The following is a 26,097-nucleotide window of genomic DNA, read 5'->3' as shown; positions in this document are numbered from 1 at the left end:
CCATTCCAGTTCTTATTTTCAGATTTTAAACTTAAAAAACTTAAAAAAAAAAAAGACCAAGTCATGAAATCTTAGTCACTGCAGAAGTAGAAAAAGAACCCAAAAATAAAAATCTAATTCATGCTCTTCTGACATCTCTCAGTCTGATCCTTACTATGTATGAATACATCAGGGTCCTCATTTACCTCAAAGTGCTGTTAAGAGATTTAAAGAGAGTTTTTCGAGTTAGGCACTTAGAAAAATGCCTGGCACATCGTACTTAATCAATATTAGCCATCTTAGCAACACAGCCTTGGCACACTTAACCAATTGATTCCTTCAATGGTAAAATGGAAATAAATAATGCTTCCTTTATAAGGATTTTGTGAAAATCAAATAGGAGTATGTGGAAATAAATGACTTATAGTCCAATACAAATGTGAAGTTCTTATTTAAACTATATTAGAAAAGAGTTGAATTCCTCAAAAGGGTCAACATAAAAAAGACAAAGGCTGTGAAATGTTTCAGATTAAAGGAGGCTAAAGAGATATGCCAATTAAATGTAATATCTGACCTTACATCAGATTCTATATTGAAGGGGGGAAAAAATTTCAATGAAGAATATTAGGTCAACTGAAAAAAACAGTAATGTTGACAGCTGACTGAAATATTTTATCAATGTATATTGGTGAAGTTGATAACTGTACTTTGGTTATTTATATATGAGACTATCCCTATTCTTAGAAAGTACACACTGAAATATTTAAGGGTTAAGAACTAGGAGGTATATAATTTACCCTAAAATAGTTCAAGAAAAAAATATTTATGTTTATATATGTAGTAAATGGATGAATGGATGGATAAATAGAAAGTAAACAAGCAAATGGGGTAAAACATTAAAAGGTGAATCTAGCTAAAGAGTACACGGGTATTCTTTATACAATTTTTGTTTTTGCAACTTTTTTAAAATTTGAAGTTATAACCATGACTGGACACAGTGACTCAGCCTGTAATCCCAGCACTTTGAGAGGCCAAGGTGGGAGGATTACTTGGGGCCAGGAGTTCAAGACCAGCCTTGGCAACACAGCAAGACCCTGTCTCTATAAAAATAAAAATTAAAAAATTAGCCGGGCATGGTGGCATTAGCCTGTAGTATTAGCTATTTAGGAGGCTGAGGCAGGAGGATCATGTGAGACCACAGGTTTGAGGTTACAGTGAGCTATGACTGTGCCACTGCATTCCAGTCTAGATGACAAAGTGAGACTCTGTCCCTTAAAAGAATGTTTTAAAAATTAAAAAAAATTAAAAAATGAAATTGTAACCAAATGCAAAGTTTAACAAATGCACACAACAATTGCAGTAAATGTATGTATGTGTGTGTGTATATATATATATATTTATTTATTTATCACACTGAAGAATTATAGAAAGACATAGGATAATTTCCTTTAAACTTATAATCATGGGAGGTAAGAGCCATAGAAAATGCTAACCATAAGAGTTTTAATCCTTAACCATTATTCTTTGACCTCCTATAACCAGTTACAAGTTCTCTTCTGTTAACAATTAATATTCTTTCACATAGTTGTAAAACAGTAATCTTTTAGAGGGCATACTCCTTTAAGAATATACTTTCATTTAAAAATTTTACCATCTGGGTCAGGCGCAGTAGCTCACACCTGTAATCCTAGCACTCTGCGAGGCTGAGGCAGGAGCATTATTTGAGGTCAGGAGTTTGAGACCAGCCTGAGCAAGAGTGAGACCCCGTCTCTAACAAAAATAGAAGAAACTAGCCAGGCATGGTGACACGTGTCTATAGTCCCAGCTACTCAGGAGGCTGAGGCAGGAACATCACTTGAGCCCAGGAATTTGAGGTTGCCGTGAGCCAAGCTGATGCAACAGCACTCTAGCCCAGGCAACAGAGCAAGACTGTCTCAAAAAAAAAAAAAAAAAATTTACCATTCTTCTTTGTGAATTATGTATTCATAATTTTGTCCACAGGTTGTTGGATTAACTTGCATTTTCTCACTCATTTATAAATATTCTTTATATATCTAAAACAGTTTTTAAAATGCTATGAAAATATACATGAATGTGCAAAGCAGTATTATACATAATAATCAACTGATAAGCAGAGTATCCAAAACGTGGTATTTTCCATATGATGAAATATTATTGAGCCATAAAAAGGAGTAAATACTAATGTATGTTTCAGCATGGTTGAACTTTAAAAAATATTATGCTAAGTGAAAGAAGCCATACACAAAAGGATATATAGTGTATGATTCTGCAAATATGAAATGTCCAGAACAGATAATTTCACACAGACAGACAGCAGGTAAGTGGCTGCTGGGGGCTGTAGAAGGGGAGGAATAAGAAATGACTACTAATGGGTATGGGGGTTATTTTTAGGACAATAAAAATATTCTAGAATTAGATATCAATGATGGTTGCACAACTCTGTGAATACACGAAAAACCACTAAATTATACACTTCAAAAGGGTAAACCTTACGGTATTTGAATTTTACCTCAATGAAGCTATTAAAACAAAGAGAACATCAGAAGCTATGGACTCCTTCCCCAGACAAAAGCACATGCACACAACGTATTGCAAACAATTATATGAGGAACAGGGTGAGGTGAGAAAAAGGAAGTTTTTTCATGGAAACACTGAAACCTATCCAAGAACTCCATTAAGAAGCCCTTTTGACTGGCACTCTATAATGAACATTCTAATTTATTAGAACTACCCCAATGAAAGGCCAAGTAGGTAAAATCTATCAAAACTGAATTGAAAAAGCACCTACTTTCTGATGCTATAATTCCAATTATAAGTATTTCTCCTACAGATATATTTGCATATGAACAAAAAAATAAGTACTTTAGTCAATGCAAGAATGTTCATAAAGAAAATGATCCCAAAAATTTTAAATACTCATGTTACTCCTATGAAATAGACTCCTATGCAGCTATTAAAAGAATAAGACAACTTTTTATGTACTGATATAGAAAGATCTATAAGATACATCAAGTGAGAAAAGCAAGTTGCAAGACGGCATGTATAGTATGCTGGCACTTCTGTAAAATAGGTCAATAGGTAAAACGTTAAGTACTATATATTAATGAACTGTCTCAGGAAAAATGCACACAAAACTAGTAAGAGTGACTTCTGGGCAGCAGATCTGATTGGTTAGAAAGCATCTGGGACATGAAAGGACTGTCTCCCTAGAAGGAGTCCTCAGGGGAAGGTTGCATGTAGGAAAATCGGAGAGAAAGGAGAGAGAAGTATTTAATTGTTTATTAAGATATAAATCACCATCATTTAAAAATATTCATTTACTAAACTTATCCAGATGCCAAACTAAAAAAATACAGAATAAAGAATGCTAATATTGCCACAACATAAATCTATCCTAATACAATACATTGGGGGGGGGAACCAAAACTTTGCTCACTTCCCTTTCCAAAGCTACTGTAACCACAAATGAAATTTACTGCCAAAATTTGTATTCAAGATAAATTTTTAGAAGCCCCAAACCTCCATTTAAAGAGAAACTGCAAATATTTTAGCAAAGCATGTTTTTCTTTTATTTACAGAGTATCTGGTACTAGCAAAGCCAAAATGTAGTCAGCACAGAAGCAATTTTTTTATTAAAATCTGGATAGCTTTTCAGATCTCCAAATCATTCCTATTGAATTTGTTCTGATGTATTTCTCTACTTTGAAGCCTAAAGAAATACCATTCTCTCAATTTCTTTATGGCTCAAAGTTATTAAAAACTATCTACTCTTATATATCTTCTTAGATCTAAACTAGCCACACGATTTAAGGAGACCTGGCTCACATTTTGACCTAATAGGGTAGCTATTCTGGGGTGTTAACAGATAAAACAAGCAGCTTAAGTGTCTATAGCAGTTTTGCTGTTTTTCTGATTATTATATAATCATATTTTTCTTGAGAGACACATCTTCAGTGGGTCTCTAGTGAGTTTTGCTCATATACATCTTACTAGGTATGCTAAGAATGCAAAGCCCTGATCACTCTTTACCCAGGCCTTTTCTCAGGGTTTAGTTTCCAGTGAGTACTCTTGGAATGAAGTAAAATCTCCCTGTGGACAATGAGGCGGCTTGCTTCCTGCTTGCTGTAAACGCGGTAGATTCCCAAGTGTACATTCCTCTACTGCAAGGAGAGGAACACTATGTGCAGAGCATCCATCTGGACCCGTGTCACATCACTCCCATACTAACAATATTAATAATAACTCAAATCTCTAACTTAACTGTACATCATTTCTAGAAAAAAGAAATATAAAGTTCCAATTTGGTATGACAGGAGAATCCCCTTTACACCATTTCTAATACCTGCAACCCAGTGGAAAGGGATTCCCACAGCACCTAGTCTCCCATGATGGGTCTAGGACCCAGGGCAGGGAGTCTCAAAGGGTAGTTCTTTGGGGATGAAAGGGATCAAGTCCCTAACTGGAGGATTAGAAAGAGTGTGCAAGGTGACAAAAGGTTTGGAAGGTGTGCAGTGAGGACACATGGGCTGGAATAAAGGAAGACCTGGAGCCTCCTAGCAGCACAGGAGGCTGTACCCCTTAACCCCCATCTGAGGTTATTTCTAGTCCTGTATTAGTTCTGGATCATTTTCTTTCCATTGTTCCCAATTACTGATTTCCATTAAGAATCTATGCTCCAACTTGGCCCACTGTGGAAGATGTAGAATATAATTTCATCACTTTTTTCCCTGGTCTTTTGTCCCAATAACCAAAACAATACAATCCGATAACCTTAAAACCAGACCAGTAATATTTCATGAACTTTATGAGATTATGGTGGGTACGTAGAAGTAGTGGGTAGAATGAACATTTAAACAGGCTGCTTGTTTCCACGCCCTTGGATTGAGGTCTGGCAACATTCAACAGCCCTTTAAAGAAAGATAAGCATGCTCTCCTATAAAGTCAACTTTGTAGTTCCAAGGTTGCCATTTATTAAGAAACTGTACAGAGAATTTCTACACTAAAATGAGAGACCACGTTCATTTTTTCCATCAGGATCACAGCCAAAAACAAACCATATTTCTTGAAAACTTAGGTGAGGTTTCCAAGAATTAAACAAAACAGATTTACCAGCAAAAGGCAGGAAGAGTAAGATTATAATTTGAACCAGGCAAACTGTTTCATAACAGAAAATGTGGCATTTAATGCAGTTTGCAGAATATGGTATGCTAAAAACGCTACTTATGGCAGTAGCAGGCCTCTAGAGAGTGAAACCAGCCAAACAAAAGAACTAAAAAAGGTAGAAAAAGAAGCCATGTCAGCATCACAAAGCCACAAAAGACTGATATAATTTTTTTTTGCTGAATTACAACTTTTTCCCCATACTTTTGATTTAAAAGCACAAGAAGTACATAATAAAAACATTTTCTTTTTGGCCATTTTGAATCAAGAATTTATACTAATTCAGATTTATCCTAATTTAACAGGACTTGAGTCTTAAAAAACACATGCACTGTTGAGGTCAACCAAGTTACTAACACAGACTATACAAGCTGATCAAAGTTCTCTCCTGCAGCCCCTCTGGAACAGATTTACTTTGGGTTCCTGAGCGGCTTGGCCAGCTGATAGGACAAACTAATGCTTCTTTACTTGAAATAAACATTCAGTCAAAATCCCTATCCAAAAATTCATAGTGAAAAGGCTTGGCTCACTTCTTGATGTGCTGGCCAAGTAAAAATGAGCACAAAAACCACAATACAGGTTGACTAGAAAATTATTTTAATCATCTTTAGGTCTCTTTGCACTAAACACACAGTACTTGAATCTTTCTTTTATAATACTATCAACTCTAAATTTAAGATACTAGCCAAAACATACTGCTAAAAGCAAAAGCTAATATTTGTTGGTTTTATATTGTCTTACCTCACATATCTCCCAGTTCCTCGATGCTAACTGAGGCTTTGTCAGCAAATTACTCAACAAATTTACAGAACCCTCTTAAGAGTATAAAAGCAGAACAGATCTGGTGTTTCACACCAGAAAACTAATAAAGGATGTCTGGCTAATAGACCAACATATAATAAATTGAAAATGTTTAGAGATTACAAAATGGGTCAGTAGCATACGATGACTTCGAACATTAATATGCTCATTATTCAGATGTTAAGCCTTAAGAAATGGGGAAAAGAGCCTCCTCTGGTTTTTATGTGCAATTATTGTATCAAAAATTCTTACAATTAAGAAGAGACCTTTCTATAACCTACCTACACTTGTTCCAGATAAATCCTCTGGAATAACTCAGAACAATTCTCCTATTTTCACATGTCAATCTTCATTTCCTAGAAGATGGCTCCCAGGTATACTTTCAGTCTTTTCTTCCTCAGTTTACTGAATTATTCCAACCCTTAAGCAACTCCTCTATCTATTACATGGTTTTTAGATACTGTCCCAATCCTAGCTATGTTCTTCTGAACTTTTCCATAATTGAGACTGTCTGAATGTAGACTTAGATTTATGTTAATATTTTTAACAACAGTGACATACAGTTGACCTGTATACTATTAAAGTTCTAATTAGTCTTTATATTTTTTCACATGAAAAATATTTTATATGCCCTAACATATTACATAAAGGCAACTTTGAATATTTTCCATTGCTAGTTTCATTTGGGAGTATTACACAAAAAACATTCAAGTTTAAAATTTAAAGAGTTTTAAAAGGAAATTCTAAGGGATCATTTTTAAAAATCCTCTTTCATTACTCTTAACTCACTTAGTCTCCTATGAAAAGCATAATCTTTTCTTATTGGTTGCACTTTTTAATTGAAAATATCACAGAATATTTTTGGATTTTTGTTACTGTCATTCTTTTACTTATTGTAGAAATTTTTCTATGCACCAAAAGGAGAGAAAAATTAAACACTCAGCTTCCATGATTATCAATATTTTGCCAATAATGTTTTCTCTGTCCTCCTCAGAGTATTTTAAAGCAAATATCAGCATCATATTGTTTCATCTTCAATTGAAACACACACTATATATTAAAGCCTATTATGCCATAACCACTGTGCTTACCTTTTCTACTCCTCAAAATAAATTAACATAACAGCCAAACTTAATCCTATATTATTTATTCTCTATGCTCATATAACACTAATTTTCCTATTCCATGTCTTGGCATGCACTGTTTTCAATACCTATGGAAACTATAGGACTCTAGAAATTGGATGTTCTACTTTCATTAGATAATATTCCTTTGTTACGGATTTTTAAAATATTGCTGGCTGAGATTACTGTTTATGCAACAGTGGAGCAATTTCACAATTAAATGGGTTACTGACATGCTGGTTAATAAATTCTGGTAGACAGATCAGACAGAAGTCTGATAAACAACCTTGCATAACTCATAGGATTTTAAAAATACTTTGCAAAAGTACTCTACCTAAATAAAGAGTAGCAATATCAACAACTAGTAATATTCATTTTTATTTTAAAGAAAACATATAGGCTTTGCTTCCCCATTATAATTTTAGAGAATTCACTGTTAGAATTCTTTAACTTTAATGTTCATGAAAATTTAGGACCATGATGTTCAATTACTATTTAATATATAACATGAGCTATTTCAAATCACTTTTAAAGTAAGCAAGAATTAGTTGGCAAGTCCTGGAACTGGCTTTAAGGAGTGACAGATCTTAGGAAACTATGTGATTTATAAATTATAAGAAATCCCTACAACATGCTAGAAAATGTGAAGGTTTACAAAAATGGGAAAGTACCAAAAAATCATTAAGAGACAGAATTCCTAAGAGTAGCAAGTCATCATTATGCAGTGGTGAAAACCCTTTAAAAAGTCAAGGGAGAAGCTAAGTATAAAACCTGCCTTAAAAGTAGTCTACAGACTATTATCTGGGAAGTTGCTAAAAACATTTCAATCAGGAAACATGAAAGAATCTGTAAAATATTAGTGGGTGATTGGCTTGGGGATGTGGGAGCTTGAGGAATGTAATGAGAGTGTTCTAAAGAAGTAGTAAAGAAGAGGGAGGTATGCAGACTTCACTTTTCATCAAACCACTTCAAATTTTCAAAAACATTTTCACTTAGATTCTATAATAACATAGTAAGTAAGCCTTACCCTAATTTTGCACCAAAGATTGGATGTGCAATTTCAGCACACTCTTTTATTTGATATAACAAACTTCAAAAAATAAAAACAAGGCAACAAAAAGTGTTTTTTAGGTTTTTTAAAAATCAGGCAGTAATAAAAGCACTATTTCAAAACTTACATCTGAACCCACACTTCTCATGGTACTTTGTAACACAGGCTTAGTCACGGAAAGTTTTCCATTCACTGGGCTACTTGCCACAGGAGCCGGTACCACGTTCACCACGTGATTAGGTAGCTGTGTGACTCCCCCCGCTACAGCAAGGACTGGCTGAGCAGAGGGCAGAACTCCAGGTGCCTGAAGTTGTACCACAGTAGGCTGAGAGAGCAAAACAGTCTGACCTGCATTAGAAAAAAAGGAAAAGGAATCAGAGGGTGCTATTGTGGCAGGGGAGGCAGTTTAATATTTAGGTGTCTTCTGCAGATATAATGGGTAAGATTAACACCAAGGGATTTTTCACCAGCAATTAAAACATGAGAAATAGCAGCATATATTCATGGTGACTTTGTTGTATGTTTCTAATGAAACCAACTAAATTCATTCTCTTTGAGATAGCACTAACAATATATTTCCATATTTATCTTTCTCAACTATACACATATCAAGTTTGCTATTATACATAGATTTTCTTAAGAATTAACCTCGGAAATTTATTAGTGCTAAAAAGATTTGTCATATAAATAAAAATATTTTATACTGACAAAGGAGAACCAAATATTTTAAATTAATAGGATTTAAAATATATATACAATACCAAAAATATATATATGAACAGAGATTCAATACTGGAAGAAGGAGGGATTTCATCTTAAAAAGCACTTGAGATGAAATTTTAACCAACAAGCACAAAAACACAAACCTGTAATTTAAAATAATCTGTATTAAAGGTCATAATATATACTAAAACAAACAAAAAACAGTCTGTAGATAATACCAATCCTCTCCTCAAATAATGGCCTTCAAATCTTTTCTGAGTCTTCACATTTATCATTATTTTAAATTTACGTTAATCTGAGAAAAATCAGCACAGGTTGAATATCCCTAATCTGAAATCCAAAATGCTCCAAAACCCAAAACTTTTTGAGCACTAGCATGATACCACAAGTGGAAAATCTCACACCTCTAATCCCAAGCATGTCAGATGACGGATGTTCAACCTGTAACAATGACGATGAAGATGTTACACTGTAAACAAAGTATTAACATTGCAGAAAAAGTGCCTGCAGCTGACATAGTAAAAATGTGTGACGGGCTCATTGAAAGACTAGAGTAGCATGCATTCATAACAAAATTAAGAGATCATGCTAGTTTATAAAATCAAGGAGAGACTTCTGGCCAGGCACGGTGGCTCACGCCTGTAATCCTAACACTCTAGGAGGCCAAGGATCACTTGAGCTCAGCAATTTGAGACCAGCCTGAGCAAGAGCAAAACTCTGTCTCTACAAAAAATAGAAAAATTAGTCAGGTATAGTGGTGTGTGCCTGTAGTCCTAGCTACTGGGAGGCTGAGGCAGGGGGATCGCTTGAGCCCAGGAGTTTGAGGTTGCAGTGAACTATAATGATGACACTGCACTCTATCTAGCAGGGCACAGAGCGAGACTCTGTTTCCAAAAAAAAAAAAAAAAGAGAGAGAGAGGGAGAGACAGAAAGACTTCTAAGACAAAAAACATTGTTAATGAAGCAGATGACTCTGGAGGAAACATTTTAAAAAGGCATCCAGCATGCCTCCTTATCCCTATAGGACCTCCTTCTTGGTACCTCCACTGTTTCTGAGTTTCTTCTCACCTAAAAAAGTACAATGTACAGTAAACTTTTAATCAACACAGTATTGCAGATAGAGACTGAAAGCCTGCTATTGTTTGTTGTTATTGTCTAATAGTTGACACAAGTATTCTGGTGATTCTGCTATGCTACTTAGTTACCCTGAATATATTATTTTTTTACTGTATTAATTGTATGTCATAGTTTTTACTGTTAATTACTTATGCATAAATAAGTATAAGAAAATGATTGCTTATCAGTAGCACATAAATGAATGATGGTAATGCCAAACAATCACAGACTGTCAACATGCATGGTTGAGATAGTGACACCTTTGTTTTCTGATGGTCCAAAATACACAAATTTTGTTTTATGTACAAAATTATTAAAAGTATTGCATGAAATTACCTTCAGGCTATGTGTATAAGGTGCATATGAAACATAAATAAATTTTATGTTTAGACTTGGGTTCCATCCCCAAGCTATCTCATTATGTACATGCCAAGATACCAAAATCAAAAAACAATCTGAAATCCAAAATTGGTCTAGTCCCAAGCATCTCAGAAAAGGTATACTAAACTTGTATCATTAACCTAATGAAGACTTATACAACTCATAACACTAATCTATTAAAATTTTTACTTGCCTGCTAAGTGTTTCCTTTCAGATCTGGCCAGATGTTTATAAGGTATTGAAAGCCTTGCCTAATATCCACAGCTGTTTGAGCCTATCTAAGAAAATAAAGACACTACAATAACTGGCAACTAAAATTCCATATAAATTTATAACTATTCTTTAAGAAAAAAAGCATTAGCCTTATGCTTTCAGACAATTTAATATGACCTATGTAAAACTCAGCTCAGTATTTTAAAGGATCAGGGAAAACTAAAACTCAAAATAATGCTTCAGAACACCTGCTTTTTAAGAACATCTGTCTTAGCTAAAAAACATTACTTTTATAAAAGCAAAGTCTTTGTTTCAGATGGCCTCAAAAAGCACACTAAAAGTAGCAGAATTTAATTAATAGCATTTTATCCCAGGTAAGTTAGTAAATTAGTAATAAAAAAGATCTAAAAATAATTTCATACATTTGGAATATGTACAATTTACTTAGGCATAAATGATCACTAAATATTTTTATCTTCTCATTTTCCCTTGGACTAACTTCTTTTTTTTTTTTTTTTTTTGAGACAGAGTCTCGCTTTGTTGCCCAGGCTAGAGTGAGTGCCGTGGCGTCAGCCTAGCTCACAGCAACCTCAAACTCCTGGCTCAAGCAATCCTTCTGCCTCAGCCTCCCAAGTAGCTGGGACTACAGGCATGCGCCACCATGCCCAGCTAATTTTTTCTCTATATATTAGTTGGCCAATTAATTTATTTCTATTTATAGTAGAGACGGGGTCTCGCTCTTGCTCAGGCTGGTTTGGAACTCCTGACCTCGAGCAATCCGCCCGCCTCGGCCTCCCAGAGTGCTAGGATTACAGGCGTGAGCCACCTCGCCCGGCCGAACTAACTTCTTTTATGAAATAAAAACATAAAATGGGGAAATGGCTCCTAAGAAGATATAAATATGATTAGCACCAATATGTAAATAAAAATAATACATAAAGTAAACAGCACATAACTAAATAGGTTTCCAGTAACACTTAATAAGAAATTACAGTCAATCTGACACTAGGAAAAGACATATTCATCATAATGTAAAAACTTAAACCAAGGGTTCCCAATGCTGAATATAAGAAAGCTTCTTGAATATCAAAAAATATCATGATCACCAAAGATGATCATGATTGTCCTTTCAGATTCTGTGGATTGAGAAAATACATGATGAAAAGGCTACTAAGAATTTAGTAATTATTTAAAATGAATTTGTAATTTATTAATCAGAAGTAGAGCTACAAAAATTTGAAATGCAGCTGCACAGAGATATATGAAACAAATTATTTATTTGGTTACATAAAATGCTTACTACAAATTTGGATTTATAGATGCTTTGGGAACTGCCACAAGGCTACTACTCCCATTACCTACACCCAGGGTCGATTGTCTACAGGTTGAGAATCACTGACTTAAACCAGTACTTTGAGAAGAGCATTATAGAAGCAATGTTCCACATTCTATGATTTTAAAAATTAGAATAAAAAGACCCCCAAGAATTAAACACTGTTCAATTAACTTTAGGACTATTTCAAAGAACAGAAAAAGTGATAAATATAATGAACTAAGTCACTTCTAAGAAAAAAAATCCTACTTCTAGCTCTAAAGATTTAAAGCACTGGCAGGTAACACATGCAGAGGGCTTTGTAATATTTCTTAAACTAATTAAGAAAAATAATCCAAGTCTGTACCATCCTGTGTATAGTTATTACCATCTCCTTGCTGAGAGAACCACATCACAGAGAGAGGAGGAGATAGAGGAATACCAAGGCAAGGCCTGTGTATCCAATGTGGCTACAGTCCTACCAAGCCATTGCTGCTTTCTTTTTTGCCCATACTGTACACCAAGGCTTTTCATCCCAAAGTGCCCATCTATTTTCAAATTAACCAGCATCTATATCAAGAATCTTGCCGGGCGCGGTGGCTCACGCCTGTAATCCTAGCACTTTGGGAGGCTGAGACGGGCGGATCGCTCAAGGTCAGGAGTTCGAAACCAGCCTGAGCGAGACCCCGTCTCTACCAAAAATAGAAAGAAATTAATTGACCAACTAAAATATATATATATACAAAACATTAGCCGGGCATGGTGGCGCATGCCTGTAGTCCCAGCTACTCGGGAGGCTGAGGCAGTAGGATCGCTGAGCCCAGGAGATTGAGGTTGCTGTGAGCCAGGCTGACGCCACGGCACTCACTCTAGCCTGGGCAACAAAGTGAGACTCTGTCTCAAAAAAAATAAAAAAAAATAAAAAATATATCAAGAATCTTCTAAATATTTTAGGCACATTAAAGTTCATGACAGAATGGGGGGAAACAACTGAATTTCTATTACAATGTGTTCAAGTAAAAAAACAAATTCATGGTGACTTGCTAAATGCTGACCAGACCACAAACTATAATGCAAAGGACTGTTTGGGGCCTTAAATAGTCAGCAGCTGAACACAGTTACTACTGTTTGTAGTGTGGAAACAGTTAAAAAGGACATAACAAAAGGCTGTTTAAGCCATTTCAACATGCTCAAAATAGTCTTTGGCATTACATGCAAATCCCCTTTAATGACACACGGCTGGATTCAATGCTGGATACTTTTGACTACGTATGACTCACTGATTTTGATGGTCAGTTCTTTCTCTTCAACTTTCCTAAAAGATTTCAAACTATGTTTCAAACATTATCAAATGCCTATTTTGTCTAAAATAGCACAGCTATGTAACTTTGGGTAAATAATGTCTCTGTGCCTAGTTTTCTTACCTACATAATGGAGATATTAGCACCTATCCTCAGACTTGACATAAGGATTAAATAACATAGTGCACTTAAGTACTTAGAAGAATGTCTGGTACATAGTTAGACCTTAAATGTAATTTATTATTATTATTATTAATCTTCTTTTCTGTATAATAATAGTATCCATATGGGTACTACATGAATTATTAATTCATTAGTTCTCACAGTGACTGTTATTCAAGTGTTTACATAAATTTAACTCCCCAATTAAAGGGTAGAATTTATGAGAACAAGGACAATATATCTTATTCTTTTAGAAGCAATATAGTACAGTGATTACTTACATATACTCTGAGTCAGACCACCCAGGCTCAAGTTCTAGCTTCACTTCTTATCAGCAAAGTAACCTGGGGCCAAGTTATTTTACCTCTATCCCTCATTTCAATGATTCACACCACCATCTACCCAGAAACTCCAAGACAGAAATACAGACGTCATCCTAGATACCTTCCTCTCTATCCCTCATCCTCCTTCTATGCCATCCAATTACCAACCCCTATGATTCTATGCTTTTGAAAATCTCCACTCTCCATCCTGGGTTCCTTTGTTTTCACTGATATTCCAGGCTTTCATCATCTCTCACCTACACTACTCAAAACAGTCGTAAAGGACATATAGGACTTAGAAATAGGCAGAAGTTGTTGCAGGCTGGTAGAAAAGTATGAGCCAAGAAACTAGGAAAAACAAGAGAATTCAAAGGGCAATGCCAAATTAGTTGGGATAAAATGAAGATTTATAGAAAAGAGTGATACTATAAAGTAAAGTTAGAAAACTAAACAGGTTAAGCTCAAATTTTCTCACTTAGAATGTGGGTTTTGCATTCCACGCTAAAAAATTTGAACTTAATTCCTCTTGGAATTATTGCCTCTTTTTCAATGGTAAGATACTTACTACTAGTCTTGACATCAATTAACTGTAAAATGTCTTGCCAATATTTCCATTGTTCCCCTTCCCCATTCTCAAATAAATAAAATACACTTAAATCTGTATGTTATAATCATACCACCTCTCTAGATTATAATATAAAAACAGACAAACTACATGCCTATTATTAGCACATGCTCACAAAAAATGTATATAGTCTTTGGACCATGGGAAAGAACTAAAGTTCCAAATAATGTATGATTCATGTTTCTGGAACTGATAATCCGCTCAGAAAAGAACAATTTGTCTTCCTGCTATAGGTAAGATCTTTTATCATTTAAACATAGCCAATGGTTTGGTAATAGCAAATTCTTAGGAACATCCCCTACTTTACATACTAGTCATATTAATGTCAGACTCTAACTTTTTATAGATGTATTTTTATGGCTTATGGGAACTATAATGAGGTTCTTTGAGAGTTTAGACTCTTAGCCTTTGGGAACACACAGGTCCTTTTGAGATTCTGATGAAAGCTTTGGGTACTATCCCTAGAAATATTCACAAATGAGCATACACTAAATCTTGCATTTTATTTCAAAGAGTTCATGAACCCTTAAATCCCCTTTTACAGATCACAAGAATACCTATTCTACAGGATTGCTATTTTTCATATGAAAAAGGTAGTTATGATTCTGTACAGAGAGGGCTGGTATTTCAAACTGGTTTTTTTTTTTTTTTGGTAGGGACTAACTGATGGATTTTTACTGATCCCTCCATTCCCTCATCTAGTTCTTTTTATCAATTTTTTTTGGCATATTATGGGGGTACAAATTTTAAGGTTTCAATAAATGCCCTTTCCCCCCTCCCCCCACAAGTCTGATTTTCCAGCATGACCATCCCCCTTTTTATCAATGTTATATTGTCTATGACCATGTAATAGAGAACAAAGCTAACAGAGTACCTGGGAAATCAAATTTATGACCTTGCCCTCATTAAAACTATACTCCCAAGAAATGAGCTAACTATCCACAACTGGAAATACAGCCATAAAAGCAAATATAATGGTGTTTATTTACAATCCATACCCCATAAACACTTACTCCTACTTGGTGCCAACAACCTAAATCCACAGAAAAGAATGCTGCACAAGTTTTCTTGTACTAAATGTATAAACATATGAGCACAGTGATGACTAACCCGCCTAAGAAATCTCCATGTGAAAATGATTCCCATATCTGAATAGTACCTAATCCTCAAACTTGAATTTCTTTCAATACTGACCTAAACTTCTTGAAGAATCACAAGTATATGAGGCCATCTGGTGGATAAAATACAGAAACACACAACTTCTTAGCTAGCTGAAGGCAGAGTTTAGGTCTCCTCCAAATGCCCAGTGCAATATCTTGTTTACTAAACCATGCAGCCTCCTCAGAGATTAAAAGCCTGATTCTATTGCTAAAACACACCTATTAGACAAGAAATGAACCAAATTATTATTATTATTATTTTGAGACAGAGTCTCACTCTGTTGCTCGGGCTAGAGTGAGTGCCGTGGCATCAGACTAGCTCACAGCAACCTCAAACTCCTGGACTCAAGCAATCCTTCTGCCTCAGCCTCCCAAGTAGCTGGGACTACAGGCATGTGCCACCATGCCTGGATAATTTTTTCTATATATTTTTAGTTGGCCAATTAATTTCTATTTTTAGTAAAGACAGGATCTCGCTCTTGCTCAGGCTGGTTTAGAACTCCTGACCTTGAGCGATCCGCTGCCTCAGCCTCCCAGAGTGCTAAGATTACAGGCATGAGCCAAATTATTTTAAATACTGACCATTCCTTAAAAACAAAAAGCTCATAGCCACAAATATCTCAGAATAAAATGGCATCAAGAAAGTTTCTTAGATTTTCTTCTTCATTACTAGTGGTTATATGAAACCAAAAGCCTTGAAAGACAGGTGTTTTCACAATTAAAAGTGTAAGAAAAAATAAGTATCAGATGCAATTGATGTACAGAAGTCCTCCCAAGTTAGGAGTGGACCACATATTAGTCATCTCTGCAATGTCTTCAGAACCAAAGACAATTCCTAACACACAGGTATGCTCAGAAATTATAATCTGAATTAAAACAATAATTTGATAGCATAATAATTATGTAAGTTAATAACATATAATTAAAAATTATATGATACAAGTTCCACTCAGGTACCTTTAGTGGGTGCAGGTTGTATACTAATAATTGGCTGCTGCTTTGTCAATGGCATAAGTGTTGGTAATGTCTGAATAATGATGGTTTTCGCTGAAACGCTGGAGTTTGTTTGAGTCTTGGGTGCTGCTGGAAGCAGTAAAGGCTTGGGCTGAATGGAAGGTTTTGAATTCACCTGAATTTTTTTCTTTGGAGTCAGTCCATTTTCTAGAAAAAACAGACAAACCACAAATCAATTAAACAAACCCTAAAAAGCAAATTCTATCACATACCTTTCTCTACGCATTATCTTGACTTCTGAGTAGTTTAAGCATAGCTATTCTGCATATACCTGAATGAAGTAAAGTCCTTAAACTGAGATCTTTTTTGATCAAGGTGCAGTTTGGGAAGGAGGACACATGAACAGGTAAAGGACATATGGCTAAAAACACTGAATAAGCACTGAGATTAATGGAGTAACAAACGTCATAGTTGAATGCCCCTCACACTCAGTACCTTTAACTGAAACTTTGAAATCTCTCCTGATAATAATGGGGTCTGAGATTATTTTAAAAGATTTTTCATCTATGGGGGGCGGGTATATACAAACATAACGAGTGAGATGTGCACCATCTGGGGGATGGTCATGATGGAGACTCAGACTTTTGGGGGGAGGGGGGGAAATGGGCATTTATTGAAACCTTGAAATCTGTACCCCCATAATATGCCAAAAAAAAAAAAAAGACTTCAAGAAACAAGAAAAAAAAAAAAAAAAAGATTTTTCATCTATAAAGACAGAGACAACTGAAGATTATTTCTTCCCTTTCCTCTCCACAGTAATCACCCATAATAAACAGTACAGGTCCACTAATTTGAAAACATTAATAATATATACCTTAATAAATATGCCTTAATAACATTAATAATATAATGACTTAAAATAATAATGCCTTAATAATAATAATGCCTTAAAAACATTAATAATATATGCCTTAATAAAGCTTAATAAATATATGCCTAATCCAATATTTACTTTTAAGAAATGAAACCTAAGCTATTTCAAAATAGAAATAACAGAAGTTAGGAGATGGAGTAATACCAGTTTTATTCCTAGGACCAATGACAGGCTTATCTTCCTTCAGAGGCTCTGCTGAAGAGGGACTATTACAGCTTTCACCATATAAAGAAAGGGGAGACATCTGGGAACTAGAAGACAAATCCAACTCCTCCTGTAGCAAATTTAAAATAAAAAATTAATGCAGAAGAGTATAATCCTTGAGCAGCGAATTGCTAAGAAAGAGGAACAAGATCCGAAAATATTTTAAGGCAACTTCAAGGGAAAGGTGTGATATATTAGAAACGATATCTATGTATTAAGTACTAAATGAGTATGGATAAATCAACGCTATCCATCAATATCAAAGGCACAATAATTCAAAATGCAGGGTAAGTCTATGGCATCCTCTTACATTAAAAATATAAATCATTGATCTGCTTCTATATTTCTTCCCATAAACTTTATACATTTCTTGGTTCCTGGTCATACAAACATTTATTTATTTTTTTTTTTTTTTAGCATTAATTTCCTCAAAAACATACAAACATTTAGTATCTTTATAAGGCTACAGTTAAAACTCCAATGTCCTTTCCCCATAATCTTTGATTCAGTCTTAAAAGAATCTCAAAAGCAAAATAATTCTAACTATTTTTATCCTTTTCTATTTGTTAACACTATCTTTGTCCCAAATGTTGTGAAAGACAAACACTGAAAGGAGCATGGCTACTTTCTTTCATTTTTAATGGGTGAATTGATAATAACAGATATATAAAGATAACATTAATATTTTCCAGAAGTAATTTAATGTTTAATGAATATGTCTCATTTTATTAGAATAAAGAAACTTAACATAGGATAAAAGCAGTATTTTAATTCAGAGAGAAAAGATAGTATACATGATAATGGAATATACATAATCACTACTTCATATCATCTTCAAAACAATCTACAAGATTATTAAAAGAAAATTTAATAGAATACTTATTTACTCTCAGAATTTTATTAGGCCCTCTTAAGTCACCCAGAAGCCATAAAGGAAGAAGAAACAGATTTGCACAAATAATAACTGAAATATTTAACAATGAAAACTAGATATATAGGGAGAAAATATTTGCCAGAAATGGGCACAGGACAAGAACAGCCATTTCACTGAAAAGGAAATACAAATGGTGGCCAAAGGTAAACTTAAACTTCTTTTTAACATAAGAAAAAATTGAAATGACCTGCAGAACATATGGGAGAAATGTACATTCTCAGTCTCATTGGCGAGAGAGAGAATTGCTTCATTAATTCATCCTTAACTCAGCATGTAGCCAGACCCTGAGCTATATGAACCTTGAACCTTGTAGACTATTTATAAGAAACCAAAGAGTACAAGACAACAACACTGGAGAAAACTATTATCTTCATGGCCTTAGATGCCTAAAAGGTATTTTATAAAATTTGACAAGTATTCATGAACAAAATCCCAGAAAACATGAATGAGAAGGATACTTTCTTAACATTTAAAAAAAAAAAAAAAGCTATGGGTAATTACACAGCCAACATCATACTTAATGGTGAAACAGTAAATGCATTACCATGAAAGTCAGGATAAGAAACAGACACCTGCTTTTTCTGTAATTCTAGCAATTCTTCTAGAAAATGAAATTAAAGAAATAAACATTAAAATAGAAGAGAAAGAGGCACCTTTTTGCAAGGTGATATCCTGTCTACTTGGAACACTCATAAGAATCAAATGAAAAAATATTTGACTATGAAAATATTGTATAAATACTCAGAAAATATAATAAAAGATAAATATTTCACTCAAAATAGCAATAACAATTATGAAATACCTGGGAATTTTCTAAAAATGTACAGGCCTTACATGAAGTAAACTATAAAACTTAATTGAGAGGCATAAAAGAAGATCTGAGTAAACAGAAAGACATACAATATTCTTTAATAGAATTACTATAAAAGATAATATAATTGGAAAAATTAGTTCACTTATATAGGGAAAATTAAAACTACTAATAGATTCCTACTTAACACCACTTATTAAACCAAACTCTAAAGGTATTAACCAATCTGAAAGTGAAAGGTCAATCATACAGCTAACAGGAGAAAAGGCAGGGGGAATATCTTTGTGGCCTGCAAGCCACAAAGAAGGACTTCTTACAACCTCAAAAATAAGCCATAAAAGTAAAGGAAAAAGAGATAAGTGTGAGTAATTCAAAATTAAGAATTTATAAAGACTACAAAGTTAACAGACAGATAACAGAAAGGGAAAAGATAAAGGCAACAACAGGAGTTTAATATCACAAATATGCAAGGAAGTCCTGCAAATAAACAAGAAAAAGACAACAACTCAGTAGAAATATTGACAAAGAACAGGAATAAACAATTTATAAAAGAAAAAGATAGTCCAAAATGCTAGTAAGAATATAAAGAAATGTTGCAAACAATCAGTAACCAAAGAAATGCAAATTAAAACAAAACAAAAACAGACAACAAAAAAACGTTATGCCATGAGGCAAAAATTAGAAAGCCAGACACTGCCAAGTACTAGCAAAGAAGCAAGTTACAGGAATCCTCAAGCACTGCTGAAAGGCCTATAGAGCACTATGGCAATTCTAGAAGGTGACATGGAAGCACTTATCAAATTAAATATATGTACATGCTACCACTCAGCAATTCTACTCTGGGACATACATCCCAAAGGAATTCTCACATGGGACCACAAGGGAACATTTTTTACAATATTCATGGTGGTGTAGGTAAAATGTAGCGATCATATAATATTTGAAATATTGTACAGAGTTAGATACAACAGATTTGATGTAGAGAAATAGATTGATCTTAAAAACATTGTGCTGATTTTTAAAAGTAAATAATAGAAAGAGATCTAATATAATATCATTTATATAAATTTTAAATACATGTACACGATTGAAATCAGTGAAAAAAGATGAACTTTTTAATAAATGGTACTGCAATAATGCTTTTTGGTAGTCAGTTGGAAAAACATAAAATTGGATATGTATCTCATATCATATACCAGGATAATTTCAAGTGGACCAGAGATCTAAATACTAAAAATCAAATCTTATGATAAATATGTATTAATTGTCACTTAGAAAATATTCCTTCCTGAATAATTTGATCTTAAGCCACCAGAGGGGTTAAAAAAGACAACCATCCATACAGACAGGCAGCCCGGTGGACAGAGTTCAAGGGTGGGAAGGAGGGCATTCACATAGGGTGCAGGCTGGCATGAGGAGGCAGAGCAGCGTGATGAGGCCACCCAAATGGGGGATATCCTATGTATGGATGCCAGAGCCCAAGAAAGACATGTTAAAAAAAACATAAGAGGTGGTGAGAAGGGACTCCCACTGGCCAAAGTCAGGACAATATAAACATCAGAATAAATAATTTATAACCTGTTGAATAAAGTAAGAAACAATGAACCCATACTGATATTAACAAATAAGTGAATAAATATCAAGTTTGATAAGGAACAGGATATTTTTACATAGTTTTATAGTTATGTCCTCACAAAATACTTATTTACGGCACAGGGAAAAAGAGCAACTGCACAGTGGAATAGCCTGGCACACACCACCTATCAAATGATCAAAGTGAACATCATCAGTAATAGGACAGATTGAAATTGTGTCATCAAAAGAAAATGAGGGCCGGGCACAGTGGCTCACGCCTGTAATCCCAGCACTCTGGGGGGCCGAAGCAGGATCGTTCGAGGTCAGGAGTTTGAGACCAGCCTAAGCAAGAGTGAGACCCTGTCTCTATTGAGAATACAAAGAAATTATATTTTTATAATGTAAAAATATTAGCTGTACAACTAAAAATATATAGAAAAAATGAACCAGGCATGGTGGCGTATGCCTGTAGTCCCAGCTACTAGGGAGGTGGAGGCAGAAGGATCGCTTAAGCCCAGGAGTTAGAAGTTGCTGTGAGCTAGGCTGACGCCATGGCACTCTAGCCTGTGCCATAAAGCAAGACTTAGTCTCCAAAAAAAAAAAAAAAAAACACGTAAATGAGATGGATATAGCACTTCTCTGACATTCCTGCCATGGACATAAAACCCAAATCTAGGCCGGACGCGGTGGCTCACGCCTGTAATCCTAGCTCTCTGGGAGGCCGAGGTGGGCGGATTGCTCGAGGTCAGGAGTTCGAAACCAGCCTGAGCAAGAGCGAGACCCCGTCTCTACTATAAAATAGAAAGAAATTAATTGGCCAACTAATATATAGAGAAAAAATTAGCCAGGCATGGTGGCGCATGCCTGTAGTCCCAGCTACTCGGGAGGCTGAGCCAGGAGGATTGCTTGAGCCCAGGAGTTTGAGGTTGCTGTGAGCTAGGCTGACGCCACGGCACTCACTCTAGCCTGGGCAACAAAGCAAAACTCTGTCTCAAAAAAAAAAAAAAAAACCCAAATCTAAACATAAGGAAACATAAGACAAACCCAAGTGAGGGATATTCTTCAAAATAACTACCCTCTAATCTCTACATGTGGCAAGGTCAAGAAAGTCAAGGACAAATGAAGAACTTTTTCAAACTGAAGGAGATTAAAAAGACAAGACAATCAAATGCAATGCATGATTCTGAACTGGATCCTTTTGATAGTCTAAAGAAGCAGTCCCCAACCTTTTTGGCACCAAGGCCAATTTCATGGAAACAATTTTTCCACGGGGGGAGTGAGGGTAATAGGTAGAGCTCAGGTGGTGATGCAAGCGATGGGGAGCAGCTATAAACACAGATGAAACTTCACTTCCTCACCCACCACTCACCCCCTGTAGTGTACTCCTCCACTTTCCTGACTTTCATGGAAGACAATTTTTCCTGGGGTGGGGGAAATATAGCAGAGCTCTGTGACCTGGTTCCTAACATGCCCTAACCGGTACACGGACTGGGGATTGGGGACCGTAGGTCTAAAAGACACTCTGGGACATCTGGCACAACCTAAGTGGTAGCTAAAGATTAAATGATATCAATGTTTATTTCCTTATTTCGATGCTTGTATCGTAGCTATGTAAGAAATATCCTTGCTTGAAGGAAGTGGATACTAAAGTATTTGGGGATAATAGGATATTAGGTTGGCAACTTACTCTCAAATGGTTCAGGGAAAAATAAGTTCTTTATAATGTACTTGTAACATATCTATAAATTTGAGATTGTTCCAAACAAAGAATTAATATAAGCAAGAAAACAAGAAAAACAAATATGAGTGAATTCTTCTATAGCCTCTGGTGGTGAAAACATTCCTCTGAGTGACCAAAAAAAAAGCAATAGAAGAAAAGATCAATAACCTAGCTATAGAAAAAAGTATACATATGGAAAATATACACCAGAAATAAGGCTAAAAGACAAATGAAAAATTGGGGAAGAAATATTTGCAGCTTATTTTACAAACTAAGGACTAATAACCCAAGTATATAATACCCCAGCTTAAAAAAATGAAGAGAAAAAGACAAACACAATTCAATTATTAATAAAAAATTTTAACTGACAGTTCATTTAAAAAATGTAAGTAGGCCATAAACATATAAAACACATGAACAGATATAGATATTCACCATACTTATAATAAAAGAAATAAAAAATAAAACATATTATAGAGTGATGATGGGAAAACAGGTTTTCTTACACACTGCTGCTGAAAATGCAAAATTGTATCATATTATACCTATAGAGGGAAACTGGGCAATATCTAGCAAAATTACAATATATTTACCCTGGTGTCAGCAATCCTATTTCTTGGAATATATCTCAAAGGTATCCTGGCAAAAATATGAGGTGACTTACATACCAAGTTATTACTACAGCACTATTGAGTCTGGAAAAGACTGAAAATAACACAAATTGTTGTTCCTGAATAAGGAAATCATTGAATGAAATATCATATAGCCATACAATGGAACACCAAACAGCTACAGAAAGGAATGAGGGAGATTATATATGCTAAAATTAGCAGAACAGTACCTTTTGTGCAAGAAAGGATGGGAAGGACAAGGACAGAAACCAGGTTTCTCTGAATACACCTTTTTATATACTTTTTTTTTTTTTTTTTTTTTGAGACAGAGTCTCACTTTGTTGCCCAGGCTAAAGTGAGTGCCGTGGCATGAGCCTAGCTCACAGCAACCTCAAACTCCTGGGCTCAAGCAATTCTACTGCCTCAGCCTCCCAAATAGCTGGGACTACAGGCATGCACCACCATGCCCGGCTAATTTTTTCTCTATATATTAGTTGGCCAATTAATTCCTTTTTATTTATAGTAGAGACGGGGGTCTCGCTCTTGCTCAGGCTGGTTTCGAACTCCTGACCTCAAGCAATCCGCCCGCCTCGGCCTCCCAGAGTGCTAAGATTACAGGCATGAGCCACCGGATCCGGCCTTTTTATATACTTTTGACTTTGAAAGTAAATTAAAGTTTTAGCCAGCCACAGTGCCTCGTGCCTTGTAATCCTAGCACTTTGAGAGACCAAGGCAGGAGGATCACTTGAGACCAAGAATTCACAAGCAGCCTGGGCAACATAGCGAGATCCTGTCTTTACAAAAAATAAGAAAAAAATAGGTAGGTGTGGTGGTATGTACCAGTCTCAACTACTCAGGAAGCTGAGGCAGCAGGATCACTTGAGCCCTGGAGTTTGAGACTGAGGTAAGCTATGATCCTGTCACTGCACTCTAGCCTGGGCGACAGAGCAAGACCCTATCTATAAGTAAGTAAGTAAATAAGTAAATAAATAAATAAATATTTTTAAATTAAATGATTTGGAGAAATTGTGAGACCACAGAGAACTTTCCAATAGGAACAATCAGAGAAAAGCTTCATGAAGGAAGTAATTTTTGAACTGGGACTTAAAGAATGAGGAATTTTCCAAGAAAAAAAATGGGGCTATTCCAGGCAAAAGAAAGATGCGCAAAAACCTAAAATTGTAAGAGCAGGGATCTCACTGCTCTTGTTCACTGCCAGCATTTGAAACAGTGCCTGACACGGTTGTTGAATGAGTGGAGTACATAGATGCCCTCACGTAGGAACTCTCACAGGGTTTAAGCTAAGGGGACTGTGAAGGTAAGAGGGGATAGTGAGAAATGACACTAGAAGAGTAAGCAGGGGCCAGACCATGGAGGGCCTAGTACTCTGGGAATTTAAGTTGCATCCTGGGAATGGGGAGCTATTAAAAGGTTTTAACCAAAGGACTGACTCAGACAAGTTTGTGATTTTGAAAGATTTCTCTTTGAAGATTCCTCTACTAAGAAAGGTTTTGCAGAGTTGGGAAGCAGAAAAACCAATTAAAATTCTATTGACTTAATCCAGGTGAGATGATGATGGAATGGCAGGGGCAGAAAAGATGAATCCTAGAGACATTAGGTGATTAGAATCACCTGGATATAGTAATTGACTAAATGTAGACCCTGCCAGAACAAAGATACTTCAATTTATGGCAGATATAAATACTAAAATATTGTTTGAATTTTATTCTTATATTTTCATTCTCCCCATTCCAAGTACTTAAATCAGGTACTTCCTTTTCCTGGACTCAGAGCTTTTGTCTGGATCAGGAGAAGAGCTCTAAAGGAGCTACCAGACTTCTGTAAAAACCTCAGCCCATTCAAAAGGTAGTGCTAGACATCCCTGAACTAAAATGACCATTCTAGGTTCTATGGCTAAGGAGTTAAAAAACTGACCATTTTACATTCTTCCATGTTCTCAAAGAATATATATTCTAATGAGGAGGAGGAAGAAAGGCAGAGAGAAAAGACAGTAAGCCAATTAACAACAACAACAAAATAACAATGGATACTGGTAAAACGCAATTAAACAAAATGCAATGAAACAATGAAATTAAGGAGGCAAGAACACTGGCGAAGGAAAGCAAAACCAAAGACACTAACAACTTTCTAGCTACTACAAGTCCCTTCCTTGAGTATCAATTTTCCTCAGTAATGAGATAATAAGGCTCATAGCAGCACTAAATAAATGTTAACTGCTTCTCCCATATACATATTTCCAAAATAGAATTATAACCAAAATCTTTGTAAAAGATTAGCTACTTACAGGAACATGCTGAGTTGAAGAATACGAGTCCACTGACCGAGGAGATGAGACTGAACAACTTGAGGAGGCTGGTGAAAGTGGCTGAGGCTCTGTCTTAATATCTTTAACTGAAAAACATTGAATAAAGGTTTTCCCCCCTGGATAATATAAACTCAGAATGAAATGAACAAGAAAGAAGGTAAAATCTTACTCATAAAATTCAATCAGGTATAGAAACTAAGGTCAGCAAAATATAACCTTAAATGAACATACAAGATGTAGAAAACAGTATATCTAGTATGTTTCCATGTGTGTATACCTAACTACTTGCACCTGCACAATTCTCTGGAAAGGTAAACAGAAGAAATTGGTAACAGTGTCTCTGGGGAGCAGAAGTTGTTAGCTGAGGAATAAGAGCAGAAAGAGACATTTTTCTTCTATGTATACTTTTGAACCCTTTGAATATTATACCATATGTAAAAAGTTACAGATTCTTCAAAATTAATTTAAAAAATAAGCAGCAGGAAAGAATTGTTTTAGAAAGCATTTTTTAATAATACAATTAAAACTCACAAAAACATACATATCTTTTGAACTTTTTTTTTTTGGAGACAGAGT

General features: G+C 35.2%; 1 protein-coding gene across 1 annotated transcript in view; it reads right to left on the bottom strand.

Annotated features, from left to right (window-relative positions):
- Nucleotides 1–26,097, bottom strand: part of ATF6 (activating transcription factor 6) — a 200,497-nt gene that overhangs the window by 156,707 nt on the left and 17,693 nt on the right. Inside the window, exons 4-7 of the mRNA XM_012768611.2 lie at nt 25,501–25,607; nt 17,485–17,614; nt 16,410–16,613; nt 8,264–8,484 (exon numbers count right to left, since the gene is read on the bottom strand). Of these exons, the coding sequence (XP_012624065.1) occupies nt 8,264–8,484; nt 16,410–16,613; nt 17,485–17,614; nt 25,501–25,607 (662 nt within the window). The remainder of the gene's footprint in view (nt 1–8,263; nt 8,485–16,409; nt 16,614–17,484; nt 17,615–25,500; nt 25,608–26,097) is intronic.

This window comes from Microcebus murinus, chromosome 2, assembly GCF_040939455.1.
Source record: "Microcebus murinus isolate Inina chromosome 2, M.murinus_Inina_mat1.0, whole genome shotgun sequence".
Lineage (NCBI taxonomy): Eukaryota > Metazoa > Chordata > Mammalia > Primates > Cheirogaleidae > Microcebus > Microcebus murinus.
This window is presented reverse-complemented; position numbering and strand designations above follow the sequence as displayed.